General features: G+C 33.8%; 1 protein-coding gene across 12 annotated transcripts in view; it reads right to left on the minus strand.

Annotated features, from left to right (window-relative positions):
- The window catches only part of TANC2 (tetratricopeptide repeat, ankyrin repeat and coiled-coil containing 2), a 388,516-nt gene that overhangs the window by 299,970 nt on the left and 64,452 nt on the right, over positions 1 to 24,094 (minus strand). For all 12 annotated transcript variants that reach the window (XM_070227084.1, XM_070227082.1, XM_023652253.2 and 9 more), the window contains exon 2: positions 18,693 to 18,786. In XM_070227084.1, the coding sequence (XP_070083185.1) occupies positions 18,693 to 18,759 (67 nt within the window). In that variant the 5' untranslated portion in view covers positions 18,760 to 18,786. The remainder of the gene's footprint in view (positions 1 to 18,692; positions 18,787 to 24,094) is intronic.

Below are 24,094 nucleotides of genomic sequence, written 5' to 3' on the forward strand. Positions count from 1 at the left end.
CAACCAGGGAAAAGACTATATAGGATCTAATCAAATTTAAATTTTAACATAAAATTCTTATTTCCTCTAGAAATTTCAAATTCAATAAATCTGTGGGCAAGGATATTGAGTTCAAATGTTAATATCTTTTTTACTCACCAGTTTATAACCCTGCAATGGCTCCCTTGTGGCTTTAAGGATATAATCCAAACTCTTTAGTACGGCATACAAAACACTTTGTTAATTGACGAGTGATTAACTGTCCATTCTTTTTAGCAACTTTTTACCTCACCTTAGGTTCCAGGAATAGAGAAATCTTGCAGTTGCCAGAATGCACCATATAGTCTCCTATCTTCATCTACCGGCAAATGCCACTTTTTCTATGCGGACCCCTAACACATATTTATCCTTCGAAGCTCAACTTGCATTCTCCTCTCCTCCCTCCCTATCCTCCAGCTGTATTGTCACTGTTGGTTTAGGAATCTCTCTCCTCTAACTAGACTTTGAGCTCCCTGAGAATAGGAACTATCCCCAGCATGTATCACAATGCTTGATACACAGTAAGCACTAAAAAATCTTTGTGGAGTGATTTAATGAACCACATTTGGGGACAGTCATAAGTTCTTTCCATTACAGGATTAGATGATGCAGGTTTATAAACTATATCCATCATCACAGAAATTCTATTGAACAGCACTATTTTATAGGATGACTAAGTTATCTTAAAATGATTCAAAACTAGTTTTATCTGTTTTAAAAACAAAACAAAAGACAAAATAATGGTATGACTTTTTCAGAAAATTCATGCCACGTGACAAATATTTCTTAAGAAACAGGGACCAAGGATACTAAATGGATAAAAGATGCCTCTGTTCTCAATAACATTCTTCGTCTGAGCAAAGAGCTAAACGTTTTACAATAACCATAAATGATATTTACCAAGTTCTTTCCTAACCAAAACTATAGACTCCCTAAAATAAAATCTTTAGTGAGCAAAAAAGAAATTATCCCACAATTTTCAAATTTTATACATATTTCAAGTTAATGTAGACTAAGTAATATATGAGTATAATTTTGGTTAAATTACTTAATATAGTGCAAGGCACATAATAAATATTCAATAAATAGATGCTGAATCTGAATCAACTGTATGCAGAGATGAACAATATATTTTTCCAAGTTTTATATCTTTATATACATACAAAAAGGATATTTCAATACTATAGACTCATCTGAGGATAGTAAAAGCATCTTGTGTTATAGAAAGAGAATTAGTGTCATAGTTATATCTGTATCATATATCTTTTTATTAATAGTACTTCACTGATATATCCTATTGATTACATGAAATAATTTTACCAAAGACATTTCATTTGAAAATTGTTCAACTATGGAGTTACCATGCAAGACTTTCAGTCTCATTCTAATAGTAAAGATGACATTTTCAATGTTACTTGCTCCTTCCAATTTTCTAAAAGTAAAAGATTAATGGTGGCTTAGGAAAAAACAAAACAAAACAAAACCTAGCTGCTTCACCCTTCGTTTAGAAACACGACTAGTTTACTTTATATCTTGGTAAGGCATTAAAGATCTCTTTGGAGCGCCTCTTAAAGAACCAGGATTACTTTTTTTCTTTTTCTGCAGGGAAAGACTTGCCCTGAGCTAACATCTGTTGCCAATCTTCCTCCTTTTTTTCCCCCTCTCCAAAGCCCGAGTGCATGGTTGTATATCCTAGCTGTAAGTCCTTCTAATTCTTCTATGTGAGCTCTATGTGCCTCCACAGCAGGTAACTGACAGACGAAACGGATAGTGTGGTTCCACGAGTGGGAAACGAACCTGGGCTACCAAAGCAGTGAGAGTGCCGAGCTTTAACCAGTAGACCATCAGGGCTAGCTCAGAACCAGGATTTTTGATGGCAAGATACTTAGGAACAAAAGAAAGAAAAATCATGACTCCAGGTCAGAACACTCCAAACCTGAAAAAAATAAGTTAATCTATTTTCTCCACGAAGTCAAATAAAATCTGAATACAAGAAATCTATGAAAATGGAGTGGGGGGGGGGGCAAAGCTTGTTTTTAAGGTTAAATTTTTGGTTATTAAGTTTCTTTAAGGAATGACATATAACTTATACCTGTACTGAAGATGCTTCCCATTTATAGAAATGTATTCTAGAGATCCTTGAGAACAAGTCTATGAATGCAGCACCATAGCAATTTTCAAAAGATAATCTCCTTTTAGCATCTCACTCATTTCTCGGCTCTATAGTTAACCTTTACTATCATGAGTACATGTACATATTTTTATTAAAATTCTCATCTGTCATAAGAAAACAGAAGTAAGCATGATTATATAATATAGAAGGAGATGATGGGATGGTATAGAATACTACAAATTTGCAAAAGCACAAATCTATAGCCTAGAGTTTTCTTTATTTGAAATATTTAAATTTTGTAAGAAAATAAAAAACTGGGGCTGGCCCTGTGGCGTAGTGGTCAAGTTCGCGCACTCCGCTTCAGCAGCCCAGGGTTCGCTGGTTCGGATCCTGGGTATAGACTTGCACATCGCTTATTAAGCCATACTGTGGCAGGTGTCCCACGTATAAAGTAGAGAAAGATGGGCACAGATGTTAGCTCAAGGCCCATCTTCCTCAGCAAAACGAGGAAGATTGCCAGTGGATTTTATCTTAGGGTTAATCGTCCTCAAAAAAAAAAACAAAGAAAACAAAAAACTATATATATTCCAATGAAAAATTTGACATTGTTAAAATAACTTAATTTAACTTGGTGAAAGCATTACTATATTTCTAAATATGCTGTATGAAAAAGAAGGCACTAAAAAATTATATATTTTAACTATTTAAATTCTTTTTAAATTAAAAATTAGAATCTATTTCCTAGATATTTGTCTTCAGGGCACACTCTCAGATTTATGAATACAGAATTATAAGTGGCACATCTGATATATATTTGGATTTTAAAAGTAATTGATCTGTAGAACAATGGTCCAAAGTAAACCAGTTTAATCTTTTTAAAAAATTTGTTGTTTAAAATATGATAAGCTTGGGTTAATAATCGAAGACATTTTTATCAGGGGAACTTCCATCAATACTAAGAAAACACTATTTTAAATTTCAAGCATCTTGTTCAAATTGCAGATAGGTAGAAAACTAAATAAAAGAATGAAAATTTACTTCTTTTAAAATTGGAAAGAATTAGTCACAAAAGGGCTTGTAGTGACAGCATAAATCCCACATAGCTTTCTCTGGCTTCCTTCTTCAGCAACAATAATGGAAACAGTAAACTATGAGAGCACTGAACTATGAAAGCAGACGATCATGGAAACAAATCTTTAGGCTGAAATATTGCAGTGCAGTGCCACAAGGGCTTGTAACATTAAATTGTCCTAAAGTCCAGGGGAAACATATTCCCAAAGCTCAAATAAGGGTAAATTAGAAGGGAACCCAGAAGAATGGAAACAAACCATGGAGTGAAATAAATTAAATTCAAAAGCAAAATTTAGTGCAAAAGGTAACAATTTATCTCTGGAGTTATTCATTCAAAATACGATTATTGTGTACCTACTAAGGGCTTGGAATAAAGTGATGTCACCAGTTAGTCAGTATCTCTAGCAAGAAATTTCAGAACAAATGATTTCCTCCCATTTTTTTCCTTTCCCAGCTACTCTAGTAAGCAAATCCTTTCTATTTTACCTCACAAATGTCTTCTTTGTGTATCCTGTCTGTTTATTTCTCCTCTCACTTCATCAGCCTTTCATCATAACTAATATCTCCTCACTGCAGTCCATTTTATATACCGAATAAAATGTATATTTTATCTTCCTCAAAGTTATTCATCTTTAAGGGTTATCTTGCTTAAAATGTTATTGATTCATAAAACAAATATTACTGAATGCTTACTACGTGCCAGGCCGGTGTTAAGGACACAGCGGTGGAAAGGAGAATGAAGTTGTCATGAAACCTGTATTCCAGTAGGAAAGACAGATAAAATAGAAAAATAAGATATATAATAAGAAAAACAGTGATAATTTCAACAGAAACAAAACATAAAATGTTGGACAAAATAAAAAAGGGGACATGAAGAGGTTAGTCTTAAATCTGGTAGCCAGGAAAGACTTCAATGAGAAGGTGACTTCTAAACCAAGTCCCCAGTGAAGTAAGGGAGCTAACGTTCCAGGCAAAGGGAACAACAAGCATAACACTTCGAAAGCGGGAGAAAGCTAATGTAGCTAAAAAGAAGTGAGCAAGAACAAGAGGTACAGTTATAGGAAATGAAGGCAAAGGTAATCAGGAACAGATGTTACAGACTCATGGAAGGACACAGGCTTCTAATCAACTTACGGCAGTCTCTAAAATAGTATTGAGCACTTCATTGCTGAAATTTCTCACTATGGCCTTCACTACTTGTCATTCCATTTTGCCTGCCAACCCTCCTTCCCCACTTGCCCATCCCCAAATACTCTGCGTTAAGCCAGTAAGAATGGAGGAGAAGACATCTACAACCAAAAGAGAGGCATTATCTAACTTAATTTCTCCAATTCTAATGTTTCTATTTGCCCCTCTAGTTGAGAATCCCTAATATTTTCAGAAATACTGTAGAAATTTATGGACGGAAAAATGACTGAGACCAATGTTCTACTGCATGCAAATTTTCAAAAAAATTAACATCAACTGTACTCACATAAATCTAATAATTGAGAAAGCCATGGAGAGATGCTAATGTTAATTAGTTTGCATTTAAGGTGATTTTTCAAATAAACATAGAAGAAACTGACAAATCCACTCACAATGTATAAACGGCACCCATATGTAACATTTCCATGAAAAACAAGGGGGAAAACATCACAGAGCAAAAATGCACACAACCAAAAAAAAATAAAAATAAAATCTTTCTCAACTACCACAAGAAGCTACTAAACTCTTGGCTACCTGTTGTTTTGATATAATCCTTAGCAATTTAAGATCTCTTAACATCTGACTTGTTACTTCAAAGAAAAAACATATAGTTTTTAGATCTCAGTTGAGACATAATTCCAATACAAAGTCTCATTTATTCAGTGACAGCAACATATGAAGAGTGAGAATTCAATAGTTTCTATTCCAATGGCTGTTGACTAACCGTAGACACTTGGAAAAGTCTTTTTACCTTGGGCAAATCTTTTCATCTCTTATCTATAAAATGGAGTGGCATTTGCTATACAGATTAAATGAGACAGTACATGTTAAAGTCCTTTTCCTTTGTGAAATATAGAAACATGCAAATGTAAGGTAACTGTTACTCAACACATGCTTCATCAAAGACAAGAAGTTTACACAACCTCTTATGTTCTCTTTCAATGAAATGTAGATATACAAATGTAAATATAGCGACAGGATGAACTGACGGAGGGATAAAAGGAAGTGTACACTCCTTACCCTTAGGATGTTAAACTATATTGGGGAAGCATTTCTAAAAAGTTTATAAGCAATACAAAGCATTACATTATTAAGTTTCACATTAGGAATACAGGCAATAAGCACTACAATATGTGAGGCAAACAAGTGATCACTGTGAGCCAGAATGAGACAGAAGCTGGACTTTAATGATTGACTGAGTAGGAGATAAACAGGTGACTCAAGTTTAAATAGCAAGTTTATTCCAGACAAGGTGAATGTCATGATCAAAGGAGTACAGAAAATATAAAGCATTAAGAAGACTGGCTTGAATAAAGTGGAAAGTTTCTGAATAAGAGTTGCAAGGAATAAGGCTAGAGAAGTCAGGTGAGGTCAGGTCCTATCAAGCTAAGAATTTTCTAATTAATGCCTTAGGAAAACTAACACAGCAGCAGGATGAGAGTGAAAGCAGATGATGGTGAGTCAGAGAAAACAGTATATTTATTCAACAAATATTTATTGATCTATTAATATCCAGGCACTATTCTAGATGCTGGGAATAAGACAGTCACTGAACTTGTAGGGCTTACATTTACTGGGGAAGGCAAACAATAACACAAACCAAGTAAACAAGGAAAATATCTCAAAGAGTGATATATGTACTATAAGGATAGGAAAGGTATAATTGGATGGAGTTTGAATATGGTGGGAGCTGAGAAGGAAGATCAGTGAGGAGATTGAGGAGAAAGGCCAGTGAGTGTTAAAAAAAAAAAAAAAAAGAAGGTTTTATACACGTTTGAGGGCAGAGGGTACATGGGAAATCTCTGTACCTTCCCCTTAATTTTGCCATGAACCTAAAAGTATTCTAAAAAAATAGCCTATTAAAAAATAATAAGAAGAAGAAGGTTGGGAAGGCAGGCAGTGTTTATATTATCATGGGCTCTGTAAGCTCAGTGAAAGACTTTGAACTCTATTTTAAAAATCTTTTATAGAGTTCTAACATTAAGATTGATATGATCTGATGAAGTTTATTTAAGATCACTATGGTGATTTACTAAGTCAAAGCATGGATAGTAGGAGGAAGATTGGTCTGCCATAGGCAAAGAATCCACTGAGATAAAGAGAAATCAACAAAATTTTTAACAACTTTGTGAACAAGTCTAGGCTTGACAGTATAGAATAGGGGTCAGGAAATTTTTCTGTAATGGGCCAGACAGTAAATATTTTCTTTGTCCCAACTATAGACTCCTGCTCTTGTAGCACAAAATAAGACATAGACAATACATAAACAAATGAGTATGGCTATGTCTCAATAAAATTTTATATTAAAAAAACAGGTGGTAGGCCAGATTTAGCCTGCAGGCCACAGTTTGCCAACTCCTGGCAGACAAGGTGAAAGAACCCCAAATTCAAAGCTAGATCTCCCTGCCCACTGATTGTCTACACAGTACTTCTACCAAGTTCATGGTGGCAACAATCTGGGGGACTGGAAGCTTGACAATAAAGTTGAGCAAGATTTCATAATCAGATGAATCTTCCTAAAGGGAGAAGTCTGACATACAGGCACAGGCACAGAACAGACCTCACCCTAGACAACTGAAATACATGTGAACTAAACAATCTAAACTGCAACCTAGGCCTTATCCACTTCAACACTCTATCAAATCCAAGACACCAAATCTCATCATAGCTGTCTTACATAAGAAAAGGCTTTCCCTCTCTAGCGAAAAATATTATTTATTCCAGCCTCCACAGTTCTTTTAAACACAATGTCTGGTAAACAAGAGAAAAATGTTGAGATGTGTGAAGAAGCAGGAAAATATGATCCGTAATCAAGTGGCACAATAATTAATAGAAGCAGATGTACATATGACTTCAATGTTAGACTCAGCAGACACATCAGCTATTAAACTATTATTTTTAGCTATTATATATAAGTTAAGAAAAAAGAGAATGGATGAAAAGATTGAAAATTTCAACAGAGAAATGGAATATCTTTAAAAGAACCAAATGAATATTCTACAACTGAAAAACACTATCTAAATTAAGAATTAAGTGACTGGGCTTAAAAGCTGACTGGACACAACAGAAGAAAGTATCAATAAACCTGAAGACAGGCCAACATAAATTAACTAAAGGGAAAAAAATAACTGAAAAATAGGATAGAAGAACTACTTTAAGAAATAATGGCTAAGGTTTTCCACAATTGATGAAAGACATAAACACATAGACTCAAGAAGCTCACCAAAATCCAAACAAGATAATACAAAGAAAATCATACACCTAAGCATATCAGAGCCAAATGCGAAAAGCCAAGATAAGGAAAAAAAATTTAAAGCACCCAGACCAAATTAAATAAATAATAGGTCACATTACATTCCAAGGAAAAAACAATGAGAATGATGGCTGACTTTCCATCAGAAACAATATGAGTCAAAAGATAACAGAATAGCATCTTCAAAGTATTGAAAGAAAAGAACTGCAAATCTAGGATTTTATACCTAGAGAAAATATCCTTTAAAAATGAAGGCAAAATAAAAACATGGGAAGACAAAGGCTGAGATAATTCATTGCCAGCAGACACATGCTTCAAGAAAAGAATTATCCCAGGTAAAACGCCATTTTGCAAGAAGGAATAAAGAATACTAGAAGGGAGAAACATATGGGTAAAAAGACATTTAAAAAACATCTTCCAGACTACTGACTACTTAAAGCAACAGTATACAATGCATTGTATGTATGGATATACTTAGTGGAAGTAAAATATAAGACAACAAAGAATAGGACATAAATAGAATTAAATATCATAAGGTCTTTACAGTGCTCATAAAACACTAAAATGAAAATCAAGTTAAACTATAAAAAGTTAAAGACGCATATTACATTCCCTTGCATAATCTCTTTAAAATAAATTCCAAGACTTGGTATAGCTAAAAGACAAGAAAATGAATTAAAAATATTTGATAAATCCTAAAGAAGACAGGGAGCAGGGGGAAAAAAAGAGGAACAAGAAACATATGGAATGAAAAAAAAAGAAACAAATACCAAGATGAGAGATTTAAACCAAATCATATCAACAGTTATACAGTCAATGTAAATGAACTAAATATACCATTTGAAATTAGAAAATCAGATTGGATTTAACAATAACAAGACAAAATTACATGATATATACAAGAGATACAACTTAAATAGAAAATACAGACAGATTAAAGGCAAAAGTATTGGAAGCTCCACTAAGCGAAAAATTAACATGCAGGAGATAAAAAATTAGTAACATTTACTCAGTCAGTACAGTAAACTTTGTCCCATCAATAGAAAATGTTTTGTTTTCCTGCAACCATTAGATAGTATAAAATCTGATCAAAACCCAGCCAAGAAAATTAAATCTCACTACTTCAAAGAAAGGGTTAGCAAACTTTTTCTTACAGAGCCAAATCATAAATATTTCAGGATTGTGGGCCATACAGTCTCTATCACAAAGGCTTGTGGCTATGTTCCAATAAAACTTTATTTACAAATACAGGTGGCTTGCCTAAAGAAGGTAGTTCACCAATCACTCCTTTAAAGAGAAGCAAATAAACAAGCCACATTTTATAACCACAGTGCATTAAATTATAAAATTATAACAAAGGGTTAACCAAAAAGAAAATCAATCCCTTGGAAAATTTTAAGCTGATTAAATTACTCAGGTCAAAAAGAAAGTCAACTGCAATTACAGACTATTTAAAAAGTTAATAATGAGACTATTACATATTAAAATTTATAGAATACAGCAAAAGCTATATCATAGAAAAATTCATAGTGTAAATGAGAAGAAAATAAAATTAGTAAATTCAAGAGTTGGATCTTCTGAAAAAGCTAATAAAACAGATAAGCTTCAGACAAAGCTAAGAAACAGGAAATATAAAAATATTCAGTATTAGGCAAAACCGAATTAAACGTGAATACAATATGTATAACTACATGCAAATAAATTTTAAAATCTAAATTAAATGGCCAATTTTCTAAGAAAATAATAAATTATTCCAAATTGCCTAAAGGAAACCTAATTAGATCAACAACAATAAAATAGAAAATACCGTCAAAAACTACCCCAAAAAGCCCCAACAAGTCCAGGCCAGTCATTTTTATGTCTGAGTAGTACTAAATTTTCAAGGAATAAATAATTTATATGATGGGCCAGCCCGGTGGCTCAGCAGTTAAGTTCGCACATTCTGCTTCAGTGGCCCAGGGTTCACTGGTTCGGATCCCAGGTGCAGACCTACACACTACTTGTCAAACCATGCTGTGGCAGGCATCCCACATATAAAGTAGATGAATATGGGCACATATGTTAGCTCAGAGCCAGTCTTCCTCAGCAAAAAAAAGAGGAGGATTAGCAGCAGATGTTAGCTCAGGGCTAATCCCCCTCAAAAAAAAAATTATATGATACATAAAGCACAGTAAAAGACAAAATTCATGATAATTCATCTTGTGAAGGTAGCATAACTCTAAAACAACTCTGAAAAAATAAGATGGAAATAAATGTGAAAATGTGAGTGTAAGTGTATGTGTCTATCTGATGAGAAGTGCTATTAGTTTAATTGCTGAACTGTTACAAATATCTGAAATATAACCAAACCAGTCAAAACAGATTTGTTTCAAAATGCAACTTCAAGGTTCTTGCCACTTTTTTCACTCTCCAGTCACATTTACTTTTACAGCCCACTGTCCTTTAACACCAAATAAGGATTCTTATTCTCTTTTATACAGCCACATTCTGTTACTTCCTCTAATAACTTTTCACTTTAAGTTCCATGACAGTCTATCTTAACTGGCAAGGACAAATGAATTTCTAAAGGAGTAAATATTTCAACAGCCAACCACAAATTGGGCAAATTGATGGGCAGAGAAACAGAAAAGGAAACAGCAGTCAATAAAAATATGACAGGTTTGGGTTTTATTACAAAAGATTTTGCAGCTCTATCACTAAATAAGCAAAATCCTTTCCCCACATTAAAGAGGAGAGCATTTTCTAATGTGTTAGAACAGGTTACAGAAAAGGTAAAAACCCTTGAAAAGCCTATGTTGTAATTTGATGATTTATTAGTGAAAAAAATCTTACTGTCCCTAGAAGGAAAAAGATATTTTTACAGTAAAAATGTATTTGCATTAAATACTACTGTACATATTCCTTTATAGTCTTATTATGAACACTTATTATTTAGAGACCAATAAAAATTTTAATTAATTTCAATCCCCAATGGACAAAAAACAACACCACCAGTTACAAATGCTTCTAACAAAGTGTCCTATTTTCATAGATGAACTGATTTTTGCTCAGAGGATAAGAGAATTTAACTCAAACTCAAATACCAAGCAACCAGTACTCTACCTAGTACTTAGAGACTAATGAATAACACCTGTTAACAGAAACCAAAATCATGATCTATAAAAGTAAAACTTGATAAACTGGACTTCATCAATATTAAAAACTTGTGTTCCACAAAGATCCTGTTCGGACAAAATGACAATAGACTGGGAAAAATATTTGCAAACCACGTATCTATCTGACAAAGGATAGACTACATAAAGAACTCTCAAAACTCAACACACACCAAAACAAACAATCCAATTAGAAGATAGTCAAAAGACATTGAAAGATATCTCACCAAAGACGACACACAGATGGCAAATAAGCATACAAAAAGATGCTCAGTATCATTAGCAACTAGGAAAACACAAATTAAAGCCACTATGAGATACCAGTACACACCTATCAAAATAGCTAAAATAAAAACAATACCAAATGCTGGCAAAGATGAGGAGAAACTGGATCACTTACACATTACTGGTAAGAATGTAAAATGGTATAGCCACTCTGGAAAAGAGTTGGCACTTTTGCAACTAAAATACCTCCTGGCAATTGCATTCCTGGACATTTAACCCAAAGAAATGAAAACATAGGTTCACAGGAAACTTTGTACATTTCCCTATATGACCAGCAATTCCATCCCTAGATATAATCCCAAAGGGACCGAAAACAGAAACTCAAACAGATACCTGTGTAACAATGTTCATAGCAGCATTATTCACAACAGTTAAAAAATAGAAATAACCCAAGTGTCTATTAATGGATGAATGGATAAACAAAATGTGGCATACACATACAAAGGAATATTATTCAATCATAAAAAAGAATGAAGTTCTGATACATGCTACAACAGAAATGAACCCTGAAAACATTATGTCAGGTGAAATAAGCTAGACACAAAAGGACAAAATAGTATGATTGCACTTATGTGAAATATCTAGAAAAGGCAAATTCATTAGAGGTTATGAGGGGCTGGAGGGAGTGGGGTAAATGGGGAGTTACTGATTAATGGGTACAAAGTATGGTTCGGGGTGATGAAAAATTTTGGGGAATAGATAGTGGTGATGGTTGCACAACACTGTGAATGTATTTAATGCCACGAAATTGTACAATTAAAAATGATTAAAATGGCAAACTTTATGTTTAATATATTTTATCACAATTAAAAACTTTAAAAACTCAGTCTAAGGCCTATGATACCCGAGCAGTGCCTAGCAGAAGAGGCATTTCAACAGTCAACAGCACGGGATCCCCACAGAAAACAATTCCTAACTAAGGTGAGCTTATAAACAAACCTTAGAAAACACAAGAGGAAATGATCCATCATGAACAAGTCATAAAATATAACAGAAGAATCAGAGCCCCAAGAATTTAAGGTAATATAATGACAAAATAATAATAACATCTAACACCTCCATTTAGCTCTAGCTAAGATCTCAATCAAGGGCAGACTATGATTGTTTGAAAATTTAGAAAGCATCTTTTGGTCATAACGGCAGTGTGTCCTACAATACGCTGGACAGTTCCACAAAATGAAGTATGCTCTTGCCTCATTAATATCATGGTTTTCCTTGCTCTCTGTCCTAGACATATCTAGCATATTTGTCTAACAATGTAAGTATGTATTTAATTTTAATACCTTTATACCCCACTAAAATCAATTATTATTTTTTCATCCTTGGTTATTCTCATTTGTTCTTCAACAGAACTTTAAAGTTATTTTACTAAATTGAAAATGAACCTGCTGTTTTCCTAAACGGAACTGCAATAAATTTATGTGTAAATCCAGAAACATGATATGTCTTTCCATTTGTCCAAGTCTTACATACCTCAATAAAGTTTCTTGTTAAATCTATTCCTGAGAATTTGGCAATTATTATCATTGAGAATGTAAATTTTTTCTCATTTACATTTCTAATCAGTAAATACTGGTAGAGCTAAGACTGCCAACCACCTTGCCAAATTATATTAATATTTCCAGGAAATATTTAATGGATTCTCTGGGGTTTTCACCTCATTGAAAAACACTGTCTTTTCTTTTCCAATATTTATACTAGTAATTTTATTTTCTTGTCTTTACTGTACACTAGAACCTCCCAAACAATTTTGAAAGAGTGGTAATAAGAGAAATCTCTATCACGTTTCTGTTTTAATGGAAATGGCCGCTACATTTCTTTGTTTAGTATGATGTTTAGCTGTTGGCTTTGGTAAATAGTCTTTATTATATTTAAAGTATCTTTTTTCTCTTTTAATGACATTTTTAATGGCTGCTCAGTTTTCTAAAATGCTTTTTCAAAATATAATGATAAAATAATGTGGCTTTTAATTTTTTTTAAGCTAAAAACTTCTGTTGATTTTCTGATACAGAAGTATCTTTGCATTTCTGGAATAAATTCTACTTGTTGTAGTACATTATCAGCAATTATTTATATTTAACTATAAGTTTTACTTACTTTGCTTGCTTTTCTTTCGGCATCTCCAGCCTTCCTCACATTTATTTTTTATTTGGCTGGGAGATAGCCTCGAGCAATTTTATTTCTCCCAATGGCTGTGTTATACTTAGAATACTATATTTTCGGAGTTCTTGAGTATCTGAAATTGACAGTATTTTTCCCCCTCATGCTTGAATGATGATTTACCAAAACAATGACACAATGATACCTAACAATGGCATTACTTACATGAAAGAAGTATACTTGAATTTTTATTAATTACTAGCAGGATCTTAAATAATAAAGTTAAGACAGAAGTTAAGAAAATATATATAAACATTTAACTTTTAGAAAACAGAAATATAAATATTTTTGTTATAACTCATAATTCAAAGGAGCCACACAGTTGTCTTTTCACAAAACTTAGGAATACCTAGTTCCACATGCATCAGAAACAATTTTTACTTCATAAATCTGAATGAAGTTTAAAAATTCAAAGCTGATATTCACATGTCCTTAGGGGGAAAATTTTGCCTGAGAAAATTCATTGTTATTACTTGATATAAATCTATTTCTGTGAAATATTTATCTAGTCCTTCAGAAAAGTTCAGATCAACTATTTAAAAGACAAATTAGAACAGGCAATTTCCTTTCATTACAAATCCTTTTTAAAGTAAATACTAAGTTGGGTTCCTAAAACAATACAAACGATTATGCCTATGAGAAAACTTACCTTATTAATCTTAAAAATAAGCCATGAACCAAAGTTAATGTAAAGAATAAAGTAGCTACCCAATTATTCATTAACAATTAAAGAAAAAACTGCAATGATGAAAAACCTAATGTCATTCCACAAATATACTTTTTCTTTTGATATAAAATTTATTCTTGCTTTGGAGTACATTTGAAAAAAATGTACTGCTTCTCTACAAAAAGAGTTCCTTCCATACAGAATGCAAGTCACTATTCTTATAACTACTCTAACTTATAACTACTCTAAATTATAAAACTTTTACATGAAAAACCACCAAGAAGAATAAATACTAGAATAAGACCCCCCAAAATCATTACTCACAAATTAAACACGTAGTAAATCAAAGAAATTAGCTTGAATACTACAGTAGAACCTTGACATGTATGGATTTATTAGTATCATCTCTACTAAAGCAGTAGTTACTCAAAAGTCTATGATACAATAATTTGTAATTTTGTTAAAGCACAAATTCGATGCCTACCTCTAATAAGGATAGCATGTGGAAATGAGTCACTTCCAGCTTCAGGTCAAAGAGACTATCCAGCATCTGCATCTTAATATGGCTTTATTGTTTTCTACTATTTATCTTGTATGAAGCAATTGTTGTGAAGTGATAGAAAATGCTAGCGCTGCTGTCAACAGGGAACAACTGAAGGTGGCTAAGAAAATCATGATTCTAGGCCAGAAAGCAAATTTTGAATAAATCATTTTTTTAAACGTCAAATTTGGAGGCAGCTTGGATCTCAAGGCGGGGGGGATAAACATAGAATCAAAGAGTGACCAGTGGGACGTGTGTGTGTGTAAATATAAAATCAAAGAGTGAGTAGTGGGTGATGAAAATTAAAATCTGTCTTCTGCCAAACCCAATCAATGTTGGGGAGACACAATAATTAAATGCAACATAGTTCTCCGGATTGGATTCTGGAACAGAATGAGGACATTAATGGAAAAACTAATGAAATCCAAATAAAAGTCTGGAGGTTAGTTAATAGTAATGTACCAATGCTGGTTTCTTAGTTTTGACAAATGCACCATGGTAATATAAGATGTAACAATGGGGAAACTGGGTAAGGCATATATAGGAGTTCTCTGTACCATCTTTGTAACTTTCCTATAAATCTAACATTAATCCAAAATGAAAAGCTTATTTTAAAAAAATAACTAGGCACAAGAGGAAATAAAATAACATTAGTAAAAACCAAAAGAAACAGACAATAGAAACAGACACTTTTAAAGTTATCAGACAGAGATTTTTAAGGTAAATAAATATAGATATATAGACTTACTATGTTCAGGGAGGTAAGAGACAAGATTGAGAATATTGGCAAAGAACTGAAAACAATAAAAAGAGACAAATGGTGTCTACCTGCAGATTGTTTTTAAGTTGAAAGGGGAAAATTAGTATCCATATAGCAGAGAAACTAGAGGGCACTTTGATTTGGTCATCAAAATCACTTATGAGTGACAGATGGATATTGTGTACATTCAGGTGTGATATTTTATGTAACATTCAGACCACAGAGACATAACCCGATTCTAACAATAAAAAAAAAAAAATAGAAGTGCTCTAGTTTTTTAAAAAGAAAGCAAGCTTTTATTCTCCAAAAACGTTAAGAAAGGCTGAGAAACGGTTTCAAATTAAATGAGAGTAAAAAGACATGACAAGTAATGCAATACGTTATCTTGGACTGAATCTTGGAAAGGAAGAGGGGAAATTCTACGAAGAAAATTACTGGGTAACTTGACAAAATTTGGAAAATACACGGTAGATTCAATAAAAGTATTGTATCAATGTTAAATTGCCCGAGGATGATAACAGTACTGTGGTTATGTAAAAGAATCTCCTTGTTCTTAAGAAATACACACTGAGGGGGTGAGGGGAGGGCACAAAGGATGAAGTGGTGCACCTACAACATGACTAACAATAATGAACAACTGAAATTTCACAGGATTATAAACTATCATAATCTTAATAAAAAGTTAAAAAAAAAGGAATACACACTGAAAAATTTAGGAGTAAAGGGGCATGATGTATTTAACTTAGCCTCAAGTGACTTTAAAAAAACGTGATTAAGAGAGAGAGGGTAGAGTTGGGGAGAGAGGGAAACAGAGCGTATGTATGTATATAAAGAGAATGATAAAGCAAAAATACAGAAAAAAGTTAATTTGCGAATCTGTGGAAGAGTATGGGAAGTTCTTAGTACTATTGTTGCAACCTTTCAGTAAGCTTAAAATTATTTCCAAATTAAAAAAAAAAATACAGCAAATGGAAGTTGTAGAAACGAAATATACAAAAACTAAAATCAAGAACTGAATACAGTTAAGAGTAGATTATATACCAATGAAGAGTGAATTACTGAACTGTAAGATCAAAAGAAAATATCCAGCATAAGGCATATAGAGACGAAAGGATAGATAGAGAATGGAAGAGATATAGATGATATGCCTGTGGTCTACCAAATGCATAACTAGAGCCCTAGAAAGAACAGAGAGAGAGAAAATGGCAAAAAAAAATTAAAATTTGAAAAGATAACAGGTAATAGCTTTCCCCTACTGATGAAACACATCAAGCCACACATTCACGAAACCCTATATACATAAATAAATAGAAAATAAACACACATAGATAAAAATAAAAACACTCCTGGGCACAATAATGTAAATCTATAAAACTAAAAATAAAGAGAAAAAAGGTCATCTTTAAAGAAGCAGCAATTAGACTGAGAGTTGATTTCTCATCAGAAGTAATTCAAGAAGCCAGAAGACAATGGACAACATTTGGAAGTGCTGAAATAAAATAACTGCCAACATAGAATTCTACTCCCAGCAAAAATATCCTGCAAAATACAAGGGCAAAAAAAGATATTTTCAGATAAACAAAAGCAAAGTAAACTTGCCATATGAAGATCCCAACTAAAGGAAATTATAAAGGTCTTCTCAAGACAAAAAGAAAGGTGATCCCATCTAGAAAGTGAGGGATGCAGGAAGAAATGAAAATCAATGAAAAGGTCAAACATGTGGGTAAAAATACATAACTCTGACTACACAAAACAACGATAACAATGTCTTATGAAGGTTAAAATACATATGGGTAAAAAGAATCTAAGGCTCTTGCATTGTCCAAGAAGAGCGTAAAAGTACCAACTGAAATACAACTTTGATGTTTTAATCTCCAAGGCAACCACTGAAAGAATTATAAAAGCACATAATTGCCAAGTCAAGGGGGGGGAGATATAAAATAATAAAAAATCTTTTGATCAATTCAAAATAAAGCAAGAAAGGAGAGAGAAAAAGCATAGAACAGGCAGGACAAGTAGAAAGCACATAGTAATACGTTATATTTAACCCCAAATGTATCACCAATTGAATTCATGTAGACAAACCAATGTTCCCCATGAGAGAAAAAACTGGTCTGCATGAATAAAAAAGAAAACAACTATATGTTACCAACAGTATAACAATATAGCAATGCTGAAAGTAAAAGAGTGGAACAAAGCACACCTTGCAAACACTACTCAAAAGAAAGCTGGGATAGATATACTAATATTAGACAAAGTCAATTTTCAAACAAAAGGCATTATTAGAAATAAAGAGGGACATTTCATTACGTTAAAACAGTCAATTCACCAGGAAGATATAGCAATTCTAAATTTCAATGTAACTAATAAGACAGGTTCCAAATATATAAGACTCCAAGACAAAAACTGTCAGGAAATAGAAGGAGAAATAGACAATTCCACAATCATAGTGTGAAATTTAATCACACATTTATCATATCAATAAACAATTTTTTTTAAATAAGTAAAGATAAAAAAATATTTAAGGACCACCATTAACAAAACTGACCTATGATACACCCAATAACTCAAGAAGCCACATTATTTTCAGGTGGCATTCATAACATTTACCAAAATTGATCATATGCTAAGCTGTAACGCAAATCTCAATAAATATCAAAAGAATAATACAGGATAGGTTCTCTGATAACAGCACAATTAAGGTAAGTTAATAAAAATATAACCAGGAAATCAACTGTTTGGAAATTAACAATTATACTTTAAATATCTATGGGTCAAGCAGAAATCACAACTGGAGTTAAAAAACATTTTGAAGGGAATGATAATGAATACATTACCAATGTAAACTTGTAAAATGTAGAAAAAGGAGAAAATTGAAAAGATTAAAAGAATATAATAAATATCTACAAACCATTAAAAGAAAACAAACATTTAGTAGATTTCTCTTCAAAATTTCTCCCAAAAACGTATGCATAGTTTTGGTTTGTTTTTACCTTAAAAGCCTAAGAATTATCCCCTTGTTCTTAAAAAAAATCTTTATAAGATTTATGTTAATGACTGTAAAAATCTTCAATTTATATTTTACTTTCCGTAACCCTTTGAGGTTATAGAAAATAGGGACCTATTTTTACAGTCTCATTCCCCAAAGAGTAGTTAAGACTGAAATAACTGCATGATAAGTCAAAAAGTAAATTTAGGTCTAGAAGGTTTTTAATAATAGTGGACAGAAGCATTACTCTCTCATATATTAGAAATAAATATTTTTCCTTCACAAACTTTACCTGACTGTTCCTGATAAGTATTCAAGTGCTCCCACCTCTTACTAAAGAGTATGACACTCTACAGGAATGTAAACTTTTTTTTCCCAAATTAAATAAACCATTTAATAAATAAATATATAAAGTATTGTAGTATTAATTTAGATCCCTAAAAGAACATCCTTTTCCAAAACGTCACACAGAATAAATGTAGCACAGTCACTTACCACTTGATCTGTTTTTACGACTTGATTTCCCTCCAGTAAGAAGCATCTTGAGACTATTCCGAAACATGGTTGTGTTATTCAAGTACTCACAAAACTGTAAAAGAAAATATGTTAGAAAAGTTCATTTTCTATTCAAAATATTATATATATTTTTTAAGATTTTACCTTTCCTTTTTTCCCTCAAAGCCCCCAGTACAGAGCTGTGTATTTTTGGTTGTGGGTCCTTCTAGCTGTGGCATGTGGGACACCGTCTCAGCATGGCCTGACGAGCAATGCCATGTCTGCACCCAGGATCCGAACCAGCAAAACCCTGGGGTGCCAAAGCAGAGCGTGCGAGCTTAAGCACTTGGCCACAGGGCCAGCCCCATCAAAATATTATTAAAAATTAATTTTAGACAGAGTGATGTCAGCATCAAGGTGGAGTGAGTTGTTCCCTTTGTCTCTTCCCCTTAAGTTACACTAAATGGACATTCACTAACAAGCAGAGGATTCCTTGCACAGCACAACAGGACATCTGAGAGACCCATGCAACTGTGTATCTGAAGAGGGATGGACTGGATCTCTGGGAGGCAGTGGAACTAGGTGAATGTACCCATCCCCTCCCCTGCAGCAGTGAGCCAGGTCACAGATATTCAAACAACAACTGACGTGACTATAAGAGGAGGCAAGGACAGCACAGCCTGTGCAAACTCATTGAGAGTTGTAGCCCAGCCTGCAAGAGCACCAAAACATATAAAGCAAGTACTAACAGACCTAAATGGAGAAATTTACAGCAACCCAATAATAACATGGAACCTCAATATCCCTCTTACATAAATGGATAGATCATCCAGACAGAAAGTCAACAAGGAAACAGTGAACAACAAGGAAACAAATGAAACACTAGACCAGATGGACTTAATAGATATATAGAGAACACTCAATTCAAAATAAGCAGAATACACATTCTTCTCAAGCGTACATGGAATATTCTCAAAGACAGACTTCATGTTGGGAAAAAAAGCAAGTCTCAACAAATTTAAGAAGACTGAAATCACATCAAGCATCTTCTTCAACCACAATGTTATGAAAGTAGAAATCAACTACAAGAAAAATGCTGGGAAAGTCACAAATATGCGGAGACTAAACAACATGCTACTGAACAACCATTGGATCAATGAAGAAATCAAAGGGGAAATTAAAAAATACCTGGAGACAAATAAAAATGAAAATATAACATAGTAACTCTTATGGGATGCAGCAAAAGTGGTCCTAAGAGAAATTCATAGCAATACAGGCCCACCTCAACAAATAAGAAAAATTTCAAATAAGGAATCTTAACCAAACCTAACAGAAGTAGAAAAAGAACAAACAAAGCTCAAGGTCAGCAGAAGGAGGGAAATACTAAAAACCAGAGCAGAAATAAAATGAAATAAAGACTAAAAAAAAACAGTAGAAAAGATCAATGAACTAAGAGCTGGTTCTTCAAGAAGACAAACAAAACTGACAAACCCTTAGCCAGACTCACTAAGAAAAAAAGAGAGAAAGCCCAAATAAATAAAATTAGAAATGAAAGAGGAGAAAATACAATGGGAACCACAGAAATACAAAGGATAGTATGAAAAACTATATGCCCCCAAATTGGATAACCTAGAAGAAATGGATAAATTCTTGGACTCATACAACCTCCCAAAACTGAACCAAGAACAAACAGAAAATCTGAATAGACCAATCACAAGTAAGGATATTGAAACAGTAATCAAAAATTGCCCAAAAACCAAAAGTCCAGGACCAGATGGCTTCTCTGGAGAATTCCACGAAACATTCAAAGAAGATTTAATACCTAGACTTCTCAAACTATTCCAAAATAGTGAAGAGGATGGAATGCTTTCTAATGCATTCTGAGGTCAACATCGCCCCAATACCAAAACCAGATAAGGACAACACAAAGAAGGAAAATTACAGGCCAATATCACTAATGAACATAGATGCAAAAATCCTCAACAAAATATTGGCAAATTGAATACAGCAATACATTAAAAGGATCATACACTATGATCATGTGGGATTTATACCAGGGATGCAGGTATGGTTCAACACCTGCAAATCAATCAATGTGATACATCACATTAAGAAAATGAAGAATAAAAATCGCAAGATTATCTAAAGAGACGCAGAGAAAGCATTTCACAAGATCCAACATTCATTTATGAGAACTCTCAATAAAATGGGTACAGAGGAAGTACCTCAACATAATAAAGGCCACATATGACAAACCCACAGCCAACATCATACTTAACGTTGAAAAACTAAAAGCCATCCCTCTGAGAACAGGAACAAGACAAGCATGCCCACCCTCACCACTCTCTTTTTTGTTTTTTTTTTTTTTTTACAAGATTGGCTCTGAGCTAACATCTGTTGCCAATTTCCTCTTTTTTTTTTCCCCTCCTCAAAGCCCCAGTACATCACTGTGTATCCTAGTTGCAAGTCATTCTAGTTCTATGTGGGATGCCCCTGCATTATGGTTTGATCAGCAGTGCGTAGGTCCACATCCAGAATCCAAACAGGCAAACCCTGGGCCGCCAAAGTGGCGCATGCAAACTTAACCACTCGGCCATGGTGCCGGGGCCTTGCCACTCTTATTCAACATCCTACTGGAGGTTTTGGCCAGAGCAATTAGGCAAGAAAAAGAAATAAAAAGTACCCAAATTGGAATGGAAGAAGTGAAACTCTATTTGCAGATGACATGATTCTATCTATAGAAAACCCTAAAGAATCCACTAGAAAACTATTAGAAATAATCAACAACTACAGCAAAGTGGCAAGGTACAAAATCAACTTACAAAATTTGGGCTAGCCCCATGGCCTAGTGGTTAAGTTCAATATGCTCTGCTTCACTGGCCTGACTTCTGTTCCCAGTCACTGACTCATACCACTTGGCAGTGGCCGTGCTGTGGCGGCAACCCACATACAAAATAGAGAAAGACTGGCACAGATGTTAGCTCAGGGCAAATCTTCCTCAAGGACAAAAAGGAAGATTGGCAATGGATCTTGGCTCAGGGTGAATCTTGTGCAGGAAAAAAAAATTAGTTGCATTTCTACACACTAATAAAGAATTAACACAAAGACAGTCAAGAATACAATCCCATTTGCAATCACAACAAAAAGAAGAAAATATCTAGGAACAAATTAAACCAAGGAGGTGAAAGACCTATACACTGAAAACTATAAGACATTATTGAAAGAAACTGAAGAAGACATAAAGAACTGGAAAGATATTCCATGCCGAGGGACTGAAGAACAAACATAGTTAAAATGTCCATATTACCAAAAGCAATCTGCAGATTCAACGCAATCCCAATCAGAAGCCCAACGACATTCTTCACAGAAATAGAACAAAGAATCCTAAAATTTATATGGAATAGCATAAGACCCCAAATAGCTAAAGCAACCCTGAAAAGAAAGAACAAAGCTGGAGGCATCACAATATACTACAAAACTATAGTAATCAAAACAGCATGGTACTGGCACAAAAACAAACACACATCAATGGAACAGAATCGAGAGCCCAGAAATAAACCCACACATCTATGGACAGTTAATCTTTGACAAAGGAGTGAAGAACATACAATGGAGAAAGGAAAGTCTCTTTAATAAATGGTGTTGGAAAAACTGGATACCCACATGCAAAAGAATGAAAGTAGACCATTATCTTATACCATACACAAAAATTAACCCAAAATGGGTTAAAGACTTGAATATAAGACCTGAAACCATAAAATCCTAGAAGAAAATATAGGTAGTACACTCTTTGACATCAGTCTTAGAAGGATCTTTTCAAATACCATGTCTACTCAGGCAAGAGAAACAAAAGAAAAAATAAACAAATGGGACTACATCAGACTAAAAAGCTTCTGCAAGGCAAAGGAAACCATGAACAAAATGAAAAGAAAACCTACATCATATATCCAACAAGGGGTTAATTTCCAAAATATATCAAGAACTTATACAATTCAACAAAAAATAAACAAAAGATCAAAAAACAGGCAGAGGAGGGGCTGGCCTGGTGGTGCAGAGGTTAAGTTCACACACTCCAACTTGGGGGTACAGGGTTCGCCAATTCAGATCCTGAGTGCAGACCTATGCAGCACCACTTGTCAAGCCATGCTATGGTAGGTGTCCCATGTATAAAGTAGAGGAAGATGGGCACGGATGTTAGCTCAGGGCCAGTCTTCCTCAGCAAAAAAGAGGAGCATTGGCAGCAGATGTTAGTTCAAGGCTAATCTTTCTTAAAAAAAAAAGGGGGGGGCAGAGGATATGAACAGTCATTTTTCCAAAGAAGATATACAGATGGCCAACAGGCACATGGAAAGATGTTCAGCATCACTAATTATTAGGGAAATGCAAATTAAAATTACAACAAGATATCATCTTAACCTGTTAGAATGGCTATAGTTACCACGACAAAAAATAGCAAATGTTGGAGAGGTTGTGGAGAAAAGAGAATTCTCAAATACTGCTGGTGGGAATGCAAACTGGTGCGGCCACTATGGAAAACAGTATGGAGAGTTCTCAAAAAATTAAAAATAGAAATACCATATGATCCAGCTATCCCACTACTTGATTTTTACCCAAAGAACATGAAATCAACAATTCAAAGAGAATTATGTATCCCTATGTTCAGTGCAGCATTATTCACAATAGCCAAGACATGGAAGCAACCCAAGTGTCCATCAACTGATGAATAGATAAAGAAGATGTGGTATATACAAATACAATAGAATACTATTCAGCCATAAAAAAAGACAAAATTGTCCCATTTGCAACAACATGGATAGATCTTGAGGGTACAATGTTAAGCAAAATAAGCCAGACAGAGAAAGACAAACACCATATGATTTCACTCATATGTGGATGATAAACAAACACAGGGATAAAGAGAACAGATTAGTGGTTACCAGAGATGAAGGGGGTCGGGGGGCGTGGGAAAAAGGGGTAAAGGGGCACATATGTATGGTGATGGATAAAAATTGGACTATTGGTGGTGAGCACGATGTAGTCTATAGAGAAACTGATATATAATAATGTACACCTGAAATTACACAATGTTGTAAACGAATATGACTTCAACAAAATAATTTTTAAAAAGAGAATTAATTTTAAATGCACTATAAGAAATTAACTATAACTATGTAGCACAGAAATATTAACTATATGACAAAAAATTTAATTAATGAATTAATTAAATATTTCCTTAAATGTATACTATAATACTTGGAGTACCCTGAGAGATAAAGATAAAGGTAGATTATCACTGAGGATACACTGAAATAGAAAACAGAATTAGTTACCTGTAACAACGGTCTACCCTTTCACATGACTCTCCATTTCTTGGACAAATTTCCCATATGCCCAACACATAT

This window comes from Equus caballus, chromosome 11 (assembly GCF_041296265.1).
Source record: "Equus caballus isolate H_3958 breed thoroughbred chromosome 11, TB-T2T, whole genome shotgun sequence".
Lineage (NCBI taxonomy): Eukaryota > Metazoa > Chordata > Mammalia > Perissodactyla > Equidae > Equus > Equus caballus.